General features: G+C 40.7%; 1 protein-coding gene across 1 annotated transcript; it reads right to left on the bottom strand.

The window, feature by feature from the left end:
* Positions 1-590: 590 nt before the first annotated feature.
* Positions 591-11,146, bottom strand: LOC135082389 (luciferin 4-monooxygenase-like). The gene is made up of 12 exons (XM_063977185.1): positions 11,133-11,146; positions 10,605-10,761; positions 9,993-10,200; positions 6,900-7,098; positions 6,595-6,717; positions 6,093-6,267; positions 5,480-5,620; positions 3,718-3,843; positions 3,039-3,122; positions 2,790-2,936; positions 1,743-1,908; positions 591-758 (listed from the first exon to the last, which is right to left on the bottom strand). The coding sequence occupies exons 1-12, from the start codon at positions 11,144-11,146 to the stop codon at positions 601-603; spliced, it is 1,698 nt and encodes a 565-aa protein (XP_063833255.1). The 3' UTR covers positions 591-600.
* Positions 11,147-12,178: the final 1,032 nt, after the last annotated feature.

The following is a 12,178-nucleotide window of genomic DNA, read 5'->3' on the forward strand; positions in this document are numbered from 1 at the left end:
CAACTCTTTAATGCTAGAAAATGTTAACGGTTAATAACACGTCCGTATTCACAAACCATGCTTGCTAAGTGAATCAGCAAATCGGACGCACAGCGTTGAATAAAGCTCTGTGATTGGTTCTTGTATCACCCTGTGCGTCCACGCGCACTGTGAGACCTCATAGCATAGTACCGTTTGTGAATATGGGCGTTGAGCATTAAGGTCCTAGAATGTTAAAGGGTCATGTGTTAAATCTGATCATTTTACCAAAAAGAGATTTATGAGTAGGTAGGTACACTAATGAGGGTTTTCGAAGAGGGAAAGATCCGCTAGATGGCGGGACGTGGATGTGGGGTCTGACTGCTGCGTGATTGGTGGATTTTGACATATCTGTCAATGTCATGTCAAAAATAACCAATCATGCAGCATTTGGACCTCGCGTCTACGTATTGCCATCTGACGGATTTTTCATACGCGAAAACCCTCATTACATTGGCAAGAATGAACCCCATAAAGGAGGTTTGATTGCCATTAACGGGTATTGAGAAAAGAAAAGAGAGATAAATCTGTTAAGTTGTTTTTAATATTTCCACTAAAAACTATTTACACAATTTAACTTATTTAATTTTCAGCTCGATCTACGATCAATCGTCCATATTGTTTCATTTCAGCCACCATTTTCTTCAGTTTCATTCTGTCCACTTTGGTAGAGACCATCATTGGAAGGTGGTCCATGAACACCACTCCTCCTCTAAGCCGTTTGGTGTCTGTAAGATTATCTGAAAGATAACAAACACCTGAGTAATGTTGCCTGCCTGAGAAAATCGTACAAAACGAGTTTGGCAAGCTAAAAAAATGTTTTATGGTAAATAAAATGTCTAGAGTCTATGCCTACTTTAATGAAACCTAGTAATTAATAACTACATGACAATATTGACAATGAACAATAAGTTATGTCGGCCTATGTTGCCATAGAACTGATGGCCGCTGGGGCAGGAAAGTTCTTGAATGGCGACCACGAGCCGGAAGACGTAGCGTGGGCAGGCCTACTAGATGGACCGACGACCTGGTGAAGGTCGCAGGAGGTGCCTGGATGCGAACGGCGCAGGACCGGCCTTTATGGAAATCCTTGGCGGAGGCCTTTGTCCAGCAGTGGACGTCTGAAACGTACGAATAAACGATGTTGCCATAACAATAAAATTGTTTTTTTGTTAGTTAGAGGTAAGATGTCCAGTTCTTCTGCGGTTGAGGATTTCGGGTAACTCAAAATCAAATATATTTTATTACATTTAGGTCAGTATTTTGGCACTTATAACCTTAACCTCATCATCGCTTTCCATCTGGTGAGGCAGAGTGCTCCATTTTGGTTCGTAAAAGTTTGATACGTTTTTGATAGATAACTGGTTAAATAGAATACATTCGGGATGTTTCATAGCAGTTTGTTACTGATTATACTAGTAGCGCCTTCTGTGCCAAGTTCTGTATGTTTGTACCTTTGACCAGATCCTTGATCACAAAACAAACAAAAGAAAGGTTTAAGTAACTTAAGAAAATGCCAGTTAGTACTTTGTGCCGAGTTCTGTATAATGTTCCTAAAGTCCGGTCGTAGCGCAGATAGAATTTCGTACAATGACCCCATGCCCATCCTTATCGCTCGCGCGTATATTGCTGCCGCGACTGTGCGACACTGGTGGCCTCAGTGAGTGTGCGGGTAGCTTGGGGTCAATGTACGAAATTCTGTCTGCTCGGCGACCGGAGTTTACCTTTGACCAAGTCCTTGATCTCCTGCGCAGTGAGTTGTCCCGGGGCGCGCGGCACCACGCACGCGGCGGGCAGGTCGCCGCACTCCTCGTCGGGCACGCCCACCACCACCACGTCGACCACTCCCGGGTGCTTGCGGATCACCCCTTCCACTTCCACGGGCGATATCTGCGGACAGTCCAAATTCATACCAGTGTAAATACAAATGAGTAGGTTATCTTCATAGAAACGCACCGGGCGCGGTTTGTATGTGAATGCGCCAATACGTATGCGGCGCGCACGCACACACTGACAAAATTCGGCGCAACTCCCCGCTAATCCACGCTAAGTTTTGTCAGTGTGTGCGTGCGCGCCGCATACGTACCTATATTGGCGCGCTCACATACAAACCGCGCTCGGTGCGTTTCTATGAAGATAACCTACTCATTTGTATTTACTCTGTTCATACTCTTTGTCCATAGACGAGAAACAGTAGATACAATACTCATTAAGAAACCAATATGAACTGAGGTGTTAGAGGTGTATAAACACACTTATCAACCCGGGAACGCATTAACTCGAGACGGTCAGTATTAGTTGTATGAAACTTTGTACTGCAACGGACAATGAGGGCTATCGTTTTTATATTTAACAGTTGGCACCCCTGGCGATTGACAGGACCTTACTCTACAGTGGCGCCATGTTGATGAGTGCAAATGCGATAGTCCTCCTACCACTTTATTGCTCACCAGTTGGTGCCACTGTCTTCGCTACTAGCAAGTGACAGGACCTTACTCTACAGTGGCGCTAACTGGTGAGCGCTAAAACGATAGCCCTCATTATCCGCACCGTAACGTAAACGCCTCGTCTCGCGGCGAAAGACGATACGGTGTTGATCCCTTTCCCGGTTGATAAGTGTGCTATGACGCCTATGACCTTAATACAGTAAAGGGACTGTAAAATTATTGCTAATAGAGATACGAGGTTCAAACTGCGTAATAATTATTTTTTTACATGCAAGAAAGCAAAATAGTGTGTGTTAGACATTTTGTCACTAGTGTCTGCCTTACTTGATGATTCCTGTATTTCAGCAGCGTTTTCAAACGGTCTACGAAGAAGAAGTTGTAATTGGCATCCCTGCGTAACAGATCTCCCGTCTTGAACCAGCCATCTTCGGAAAACGCCTCTTTGGTGGCTTCTGGATTGTTGTAATAACCCTGGGATCAAAAACAATTATTTGGGTTAAGAAGAGTTATAAGTAAAGGGACTAACGAAATCAAGCGTCCTCATTATTGTCTAACAGTTTTGAAAGCTGATACCTTAAAAAGAGTAGGTCCTTTCACCCACAGCTCTCCAGGAACGTTAGGCTCCTTAATATCCTCTAATGTAGAGGGATCAACTAACTGAAAACAATAAAATATAACACAGTTTCTTCTTTTTAACACTTTTCAAATACAACCCTACCTACATTTAAACGCTGTGATCTAGCAGTGAATAAATAAATATTGCAAGTGTTAAGTCGACAGGAGCTCAAAAAGGGTCAAGCAGGAACACATAGCTCGTAGAGCTGTAGGTGGCTGGTACAGAAAAGGTCTCGAGTGGCGACCACGAGCCGGAAGACGTAGTGTGGGCAAGTGGGCAGGCCCCCCACTAGCGGACCGACGATCTGGTGAAGGTCGCGGGAAGTACCTGGATGTACCAGCGCAGAACCGGTCGTTGTGGAAATCAGAAATCCTTGGGGAAGACTTTGTCCAGCTGTGGACGTCATTTTGGCTGAAACGACTAGACAATAATTATTGTCTATACATGGAATAGAGGGTACGCGCATTCCACGGACCGGCAAACTTAGCGCGAACGGGTAGTACGGTTTTGATCCCTTTTTGAGTTGATAAGTCTGCTATGACCCTTGTAGAAAAATTACATGACAGACCACACACGATATGAGAAACTGCTAGATACATTTAATTTAATATACCTAAATAAGTATTTTAATTTTACCCGGTATTGTAAATGCCCCATGACCTTGCCAATAGATTCCAAAGGGGTTCCTTCGTCCAATCCAGTGACAGTACCAATTTCGCTCATGGCATACAGGATAATAATATCAGCTTTTGGCGCCATGCTCTATGGATGGTTATTATTTTTTATTAATTTAAGTAGGTAAGTACACAAGTTATTTAATTTTTTAAATAAAATATAATCTGCTAATATCCCTATTTTGTTTTGTAGGTACCTACAATACGTTAAGTTAATAAATTCTTTCGTTAATTTTGATGGTTTGTTTTTAATATATTTAGTACTAGCTTTCCGCCCGCGGCTTCGCCCGCGTGGAATTTTGTCTGTCACAGAAAAACTTTATCGCGCGCGTCCCTGTTTCAAAAACCGGGATAAAAACTATCCTATGTTCTTTCCCGGGACTCAAACTATCTCTATGCCAAATTTCATCAAAATCGGTTGCGAGGTTTAAGCGGGAAAGCGTAACAGACAGACAGACAGACAGACAGACAGACAGACAGACAGACAGACAGACAGAGTTACTTTCGCATTTATAATATTAGTTGGGATGCGCGGAAGTGCTAGGCATCTTCTTCAATCGCGCCCTCCCCCGTCTCACCGCGCACCTATACAGGGTGGAAACGATAAGTGATCTCACTCAATTATTTCTAAACTAAACAAAATATCGAAAAACTGATTACTGAGCCTGAAAGTGCTTTACGAGCTCTTTCAAACGATATCAGTAATAGGTTACAGAATTAACTGGAGCTATCCAAAAATTCAATGTTTTCAGGCTCCATACTAAATGTATGCCACTATGCCAGCCACACAATATTAGAAGTGTTAATTTTTTTTATTTTAAATAATAAACATTTAAAATTAACTTGTAAATTACATTCTAATTTAAAATTATTCTTGGAAAACATTGGTTTTAGGCTTTACTTGCTATAATATTATCAAGACATGAGTGCCATGACTGTGGCAGTACTAAATGTATGGAAGCTGAAAACATTGAATTTTCGGATAGATCCAGTTTATTTTATAACTTATTATTGGTACGGTTGGATAGAGCTCGTGAAGCATTTTCAGGATCAGTTACCAGTTTTTGGATATCTTGTATAGTTTTTATTATTATGTGGTTTTAATAAATGTATGGAGGCTGGAAACATTGAATTTCCAGATAGATCCAGTTTATTTTGTAACCTATTATTGGTACCGTTGGATAGAGCTCGTGAAGCACTTTTTGGATCAGTAATCAGTTTTTGGATATCTTGTATAGTTAAGAAATAATCTAGTGAGATCACTTATCGTTTCCACCCTGTATACCTTAGGCCAGAGTAAATACAAATGAGTAGGTCATCTTCATAGAAACGCATGGGGCGGTTTGTATATGAGCGCGCCAACACGTATGCGGCGCGCACGCACACACTGACAAAATTTAGCGGGGATTAGCGGGGAGCCAGTCGCGGTTGCGCATATTGCACATACAAACCCCGCTCGGTGCGTTTCTACGAAGATGACCTACTCATTTGTATTTACTCTGCTCAGGCGGTGACTAGCACTTCCGCGCACACTACAGTAGTGCCTACAATAAAAAGAGTAAGTAACAGCAGTACACAGTGCATAGTTGCGTGCGTAGAGATTTTTTTCCGCAGAACCGAAGCTGCTTCCGAGTTAAAAAACATTGGAATTTCTTTAAAATATTGTTCACTTTAAAATAGATGGTCCTTTCCTATTTTTTTAGAAAATACCAATAAATGTTTACCTTCAGAGTATTTATTAGAGTAGTCGGCACATGGCTGCCTCCCAGAACGAAACTTTTGAAGCAGGTGAAATCGCATCTGCCCCTGTCTTCAGCAGCCACGAGTATCGACATATAAGTTGGACTCATAATTATAGATGTCGGCTGAAAATGTAATCATCATCATTTGGTATCCAATGCATGCAAGATCACCCTCTATTGTTCCATAAACAAACCTGCCGCATAATAATTCTGGCTGTTTTCAAAAGGATTTACCATCCTGGGTGATTTCTGCGGTCTGCGGTCAGGCCAAAGCAGCCCGCATCATGTATTAATAATAATAATAATAATAATAATAATAAACAACATTGTCGGTCAGGGCAACGTGGCAACGGTTAGCGGCCCGGGAAAGACAATCTATCAGCGTTCGTGACATGGCAATCAGCGGTGCGATTGCGTTCTTTACTTGCGCCCGCACGTTCAACAAATCGCATCAATACATAAATGTATAGAGTGAGACCGACAATGTTGTTGATGCGGGCTACGTTCACTTTGACCTGACCAATGGGTGACTGCAGAACGCATCCAGTATGGCAAATCCATGTGTTTTAATGAACCGCCTTGGTAAAAGCTGTACCTTGTATTTGTTGATAATGTCATAAATATGTTCCTTGGTGCACGGCGCTGACGTCTGCAGGCGGGTATACCGGTAGATAGGTGACGCGGTGTACTGTATACCAGCTGACACCCATTGCAGGGGAGAAACGCTAAAACTCAGCTTTGTTGGTGTAGGGAAGTCGGTGCATCTGGACCTGATAGTAAAAAGAAAGATAAAATAAATGGTAAAAAGGAGTAAAATACGCCATAAAACTTTCCCTGCACGACCTTATAACAAAGTGTGTAAAAGTTAATGCAAAAGAAGTACCTAAGTATTAAACTAATCTAATGATATAAAAATTAATCGCAAAATGTGTTAGTTAGCGCATAACTCAACAACGCCTGGACAATTTTACCAATTCTTTTTTTTTAATTAAATGTTCGTTGAATTCCAAGGATGGTTTTTACGGCGAGAGAAATTCGAATAATTTTCGGGAAAACCCTAAAAGCAACCCTTTTTTCACACGGGCGAAAGTTCTCACATGTTTGGTGGAATTAATATAGTCAGGCTTTTGTGCGTCAGTATCGCCGCCTTGGGGAGACCAGTTGATCCGCTTGTTGAAGTGAGGAAAGCCACGGTCTCTTCTGGGTCAAAATCGGTTGGTCTGGAAGAAGATCATAAACGTTCGTAGTTAATAGTTAATCTTATGGTAAGACCACCAATAGGTTTTCGATTCCCGTGTGGGGACTATCAGCTCGGATTTCTTAGTTGTATTGTAGGGCTTGTTCTAAAGATCGTGAATTCGTGACATTATCTACAGTAAAGAACTGATATACAGTTACTTACTTGAAGTCTTCAACTCTTGTGTCATCTGCATTTTCTTCAAGGAAGTCAGTGAATGAATAGAATTTGCTTCCCTTATCAAATGTTATGACATGAGTTTTATTATTTTGTTTGAGTAGAGCTGTTTCGACATCGGACGCTTTATCTGTCTGGCAGAAGATTAGTTTCGGTTTTTGAACATTAAACGTTTCTACAAGTTCCCCTGAAAAAGATTGAAACTTTACAACTGCAATATGCAGGGTGTTAGGTAAATGGGTATATGAGCCGACACTAGCCCATGTTAACATGGGCATATAAATGGTATGGTGAAGTCAGAAAATTGATATCTTAAATTTAATTATTTTAATTTTCATACAAATTGGATTTTATAAAATTTATTTTGTATGAAAAAAAAATGATGATATCAATTTTCTGACTTTACCATACCATTTATGGGTCATTCCACCGGCCAAGAAAATCACGTGTCCGGGGCCAAAAAGTACCCGAATATCATAATATTTTAGTAACAAATATTTTTATCTAATAGTATAACTTTGGTTCTTGTTGTTAAACCACAGAGATAGTTAATAATAGTTAATTAAGTAATTTAAAAAAAATCGTAGGTCGTCAAAAATTGATTACCACGACGTGTCCGCGCTCCCGATTTCAGAACAAATTTGCTCGTATAAATTAATCTGTTATTATTACCGCTTTCAATGCTTATGTAATCGATTACTGATTAAATAAACATTGATAAATTAAATACGATATAACTATATGACTAAAAGGTTTTGTATAATAACTATTTGAAGTTGTGTCCGGGCGTTAACCGTGATTACCCCGACACGTCACTAATATGCGCCTACGTCCCTAGCTACGCAATTAAGAAACGAGCTCTATCCTCCCCCGTGAACCTTTAGTGGTGGCCTGCGTGCCGAGGTGATCGGTAATGCAACTCGTCGCAGGATTTCGGAGTTATCGAGATAAGAATATGATTACCCCGACCTTGGTTCAGTGCACGATTGATTTACTCTATCCTGTTTTTTTAGGTTTCTTTACATGGAAAGTTCTTGAGAATGTACAGGAATAATGGTCCATGTAACCGCATTTTTGTGTATTAAAACATATGGGATTCAACTTACAGATTGGGCAGGGCTCAGGATAAACCTTAATTTTTTGACTACCCCGACCTTGATTACCCCGACTTTTGTCACCGAGTAATCAATAATACTGTAATTTTACTAATGAATGATTAACTAAATAACGTTTAATAAGCAAAATTACTCTTTACTAAAATGAAATCCTATCTCCTATTAATACATAATATTATCCCTCAAAATTGGCAAGACCCCTGGACTCGACCTTATCACCGCTGAAATGCTGTAAGCCGATGTAAACTCCGCCGTTAACGTCTTGACACCTGTCTTCGAAAACATCTGGATGGAAGAGGAACTCCCAGACGACTGGCATAACTTCTAATTATTGTGCCGAAAAAAGGGTAAAGCAAGGGTATCAGTACCGGAAGACCTAAGAGATGCGATCTGGAGTGAGGAATTGCACACCGTTGGTGCAGAGGATGTCCAACGAGTCCACAATTTCACTTACCTCGGGAGCATCGTTTCAGAGCCTGGAGGTACCGAAGAGGACATCACTTCGTGCATTGCCAAGCTCTGAAGCTACCTTCGCACAACTTCGCAAGATCAAAATATTCGGGTCCAACGTCAAACCAGTTCTGCTCTATGGGCGTGAAACGTGGAAGGTCACTAAGGTTATCTCGCACCAGCTGCAGATCTTCTTCAGCCGCTGTCTTTGCCGAATTCTCCAAAATCTTCCATCGACGAACTTTTGGAACGCTGCCACGAAATACCGTGTCTTTCAGCAGAATAAACGCTGCAAGTGGAACTGGATCGGCCACACTCTCCGAAGGGACCCCGATCACATCCCCAAGCAGGCTCTAGATTGGAACCCCCAGGGAAAATGCAAACGCCAAAAAAACATAGCCGCGCACTGCTAAGACTTGGAGCGAGATCAAACACGAAGCTCAAGACCGAATGCGACTGTTGTGGACGCCTTCTGTCCCATATAGGAGACATAGGACATTGAGTCACTAATATTATATGTAAAATGTATATGTATGTTTTTTACTCTTTTACGCAACAACTACTTAACAGATTTTGTTGAAACTTTACAACATTGTCGTTTATACATCAAAATAACAAATGGCTAGTTATAATAACATTTATTTAACCATAACTTAAAAAAAACCTTTTAAAATAAAATATTTTGTTTTATTTTTGATTACTCTGACTCCCAACTTTGATTACCCCGACCATGAAAATTTTGATGTCGCATAACTTTTTATTCCTGCTTGCTACCGATGGGCCAATATAAAAAATATGCTCGTAATAATGTCTATTTTGAAATGTTTTACCTAAACTTAGTCTAAATTCAAAAATAAAAAAGGTCGGGGTAATCAACAAAATAATCCAGATCCGGAGAATGACCGTTATATGCCCATGTTAACATGGGCTAGTCGACACTAGCCCATGTTAACATGGGCATGAAATGAGCCGACGCTCATATACCCATTTACCAAACACCCTGTATAACAATATAGCAACTGAACATTAGTTGGAGACTCGCTGGAGAGGAATCGTCCACGTGCTCTGCTCCTGTACTCTGATCGACATGGTGGCGTTTTTGTACCAGCACTTCAGCACCTCGATGGCTATCCGCTGGAGAGACTGCAGCACTGCCCAAGTCTCGATCTAATCGAAGGCCTTCTCATAGTCCACGAACGCCAAGCATAGTGGCAAGTTGAAAGTTTTTTTTTTTTGTTTATAAAAGTACTAGCTTTCCGCCCGCGGCTTCGCCCGCGTGGAATTTTGTCTGTCACAGAAAAACTTTATCGCGCGCGTCCCTGTTTCAAAAACCGGGATAAAAACTATCCTATGTTCTTTCCCGGGACTCAAACTATCTCTATGCCAAATTTCATCAAAATCGGTTGCGAGGTTTAAGCGGGAAAGCGTAACAGACAGACAGACAGACAGACAGACAGACAGACAGAGTTACTTTCGCATTTATAATATTAGTTGGGATTAATAAAAAAATACGCACGGACACCCAAAGTCATATCTACGCCCGCTATAATAACGCCTAAATACAGAGCAGCGTAGAATGCTATGGCCAGGTCTAGGTGGTTGGGAGCCATGATGACCATGACGTCTCCTCGCTGGACCCCCAGCCTGCTGAGGGCGGTGGCGCAGCGGACGGAGCGCTCCAGAACTGATCCGTTGGTTTCTGATACGCCGAGGGCTCCATCGATCTGTGTGGATAATTTTCATATGCTCAATCAAACTAAAGGTTCGGATAAACCAACGCGATCACACGCGATCAGCCAGCGTGCAGCGATAGCGATCAGACTAAAATGCATTGATCGCCATCACTGCACGCCGGCTGATCGCGTGTGATGGCGTTGGTTTGGCTGACACTTAAGTAGGTAGGTAGGTACTACTCGTATACGGCCATAATGGATAGGACATAATGGCATCATGATAAAATGTATCGTTATTTTACGTGGGTCAGAAAACTAAGCGATACCTACCTAAAATTTACCTGAAATCAGAAAATACATACATTATACATGCACACTAGACAAGTCACAACACAACTGTAGGGGCACAAAAGGTGGGCCCCTACACACAGGCACCTAAATACTACCACACTTACCTGCAGTACAAAATCAGGATCATCTTTCAGGCTCTGAAGGATAACTTTTCCAAGATGGAACCTGTCGCTGGGTATGCCAGTCTGGGCCACCACCCTGGAGGCGAGCTCATCAAGATAGAACCAAACTGAATGGTTGATCCGCTGTGGCTGTTTCTTGCTGAAGTTGAAAACAATAATCAAAACTTATTGGTCATTTTTCTGTTTCAGTACTTTCAGTAAAAAATACACAGCCATGATTTTTGATCTTCACTGCTAACCCAACCCTCTCTTAGGCTGGGTTGCACCATCTTAGTTACTTTAACTATAGTACTTAGTTACGCTTTAGAACTTCACTCGTGTCTAAACGGGAGGGGATTGGTCCTACGAGGGTGGGCTACATGACCCTTTCGCCTTGGTTCGACATCATTTTGATTTTGTTGCGAAAATTCATTTTTTTTTAAATCGTTAAAAAATCGCTTCTAGAGGGCAGAGGGTTGGTAACACAATCAAAAAATCTAATCTTATCTCATTAAGTAAATGTATACTGACCCTTTTTCAGTCATTTTGTAGATTATACCTACTGAACAGTAATATAAATACTACTCGTAATAAATGTAATTCAGGTAATTTAACTAAGACACTACTTACACCTTTGTAAATAATTTGTACCTACTTGAAATCCATATTTTCCTCTTATATAGTCGGTGTTTTATTAATAAGAAGGGTCTCTTACGTCTTTAATTTTTTCAGATCCTATACAGGATGGTTTTTTTTTAAGTTTCACCTTCTTTTTTGAAACTGAGAGTAACGACATCCACACCAAGTTTGTTTTATTATTTTTATCTTTTAATATTATTTATTTTATTGTAATAAGTATAGTAAGTATACATAATCAGAATGGGAAACATAGCTTAGGTGTACCTAGTATAAAAACAACCAGCCGGGTTTTAGCACTTAGCCAAGTGCGAATCGACTCGCGCACGAAGGGTTCCGTACGTCGCTTTTGTTGTTGCATGAGAGCCCTTAAATATTCATTTTATTTTAATTTAATTATTTATTGTTTCCATGTTGATCGATTGGTAACGGCCTGCGTCCTAGGCCTGCGGAGGCCTATGTTCAGCAGTGGACGTCTTATGGCTGAAATGATGATGATGATGATTTATTGTTTTATGTAGGCATATTGTAGTTATAGTGACAACAGAAATCATCATCTATGAAAATTTCAACTAGAATAAAGTAACAAAAGCTGTACAGGTTTTGCGCCTGCCTCCATACAACAACTCCTTTGTGGCTGGTCGATAGGGATAGAACAATCTGGAAATCCAATTTATCAAAATAAAAATCAACCTGTATTTTTAGAGTAAGTAGTCAACAGTGTTTTTAATTTTATTGTAAATTATTCAGAAACCGTATAATTTCATTATCTAAATTAGCATCGGGTATGTTTTAAGGCCTCCTTCATTCGCTTCGCTATTACTCAAAAATTCTCGTTCATTCCATACCCCTGAGGCCTTGGCACACTAGTTATTCATAGTAAAAAAAAATACGAACAATATCATAACTGATGATATGGTTTAAAGTTTAAATGTTATGGG

This window comes from Ostrinia nubilalis, chromosome 21, assembly GCF_963855985.1.
Source record: "Ostrinia nubilalis chromosome 21, ilOstNubi1.1, whole genome shotgun sequence".
Taxonomy (NCBI): Eukaryota; Metazoa; Arthropoda; class Insecta; order Lepidoptera; family Crambidae; genus Ostrinia; species Ostrinia nubilalis.

Coding starts and splice junctions, on each gene's coding strand:
- LOC135082389 (XM_063977185.1), bottom strand. Junction 10,201..10,604: donor ATCCTGATTTTGTACTGCAG/GTAAGTGTGGTA, acceptor TTATCCACACAG/ATCGATGGAGCCCTCGGCGT. Junction 6,718..6,899: donor ACAAGAGTTGAAGACTTCAA/GTAAGTAACTGT, acceptor ATCTTCTTCCAG/ACCAACCGATTTTGACCCAG.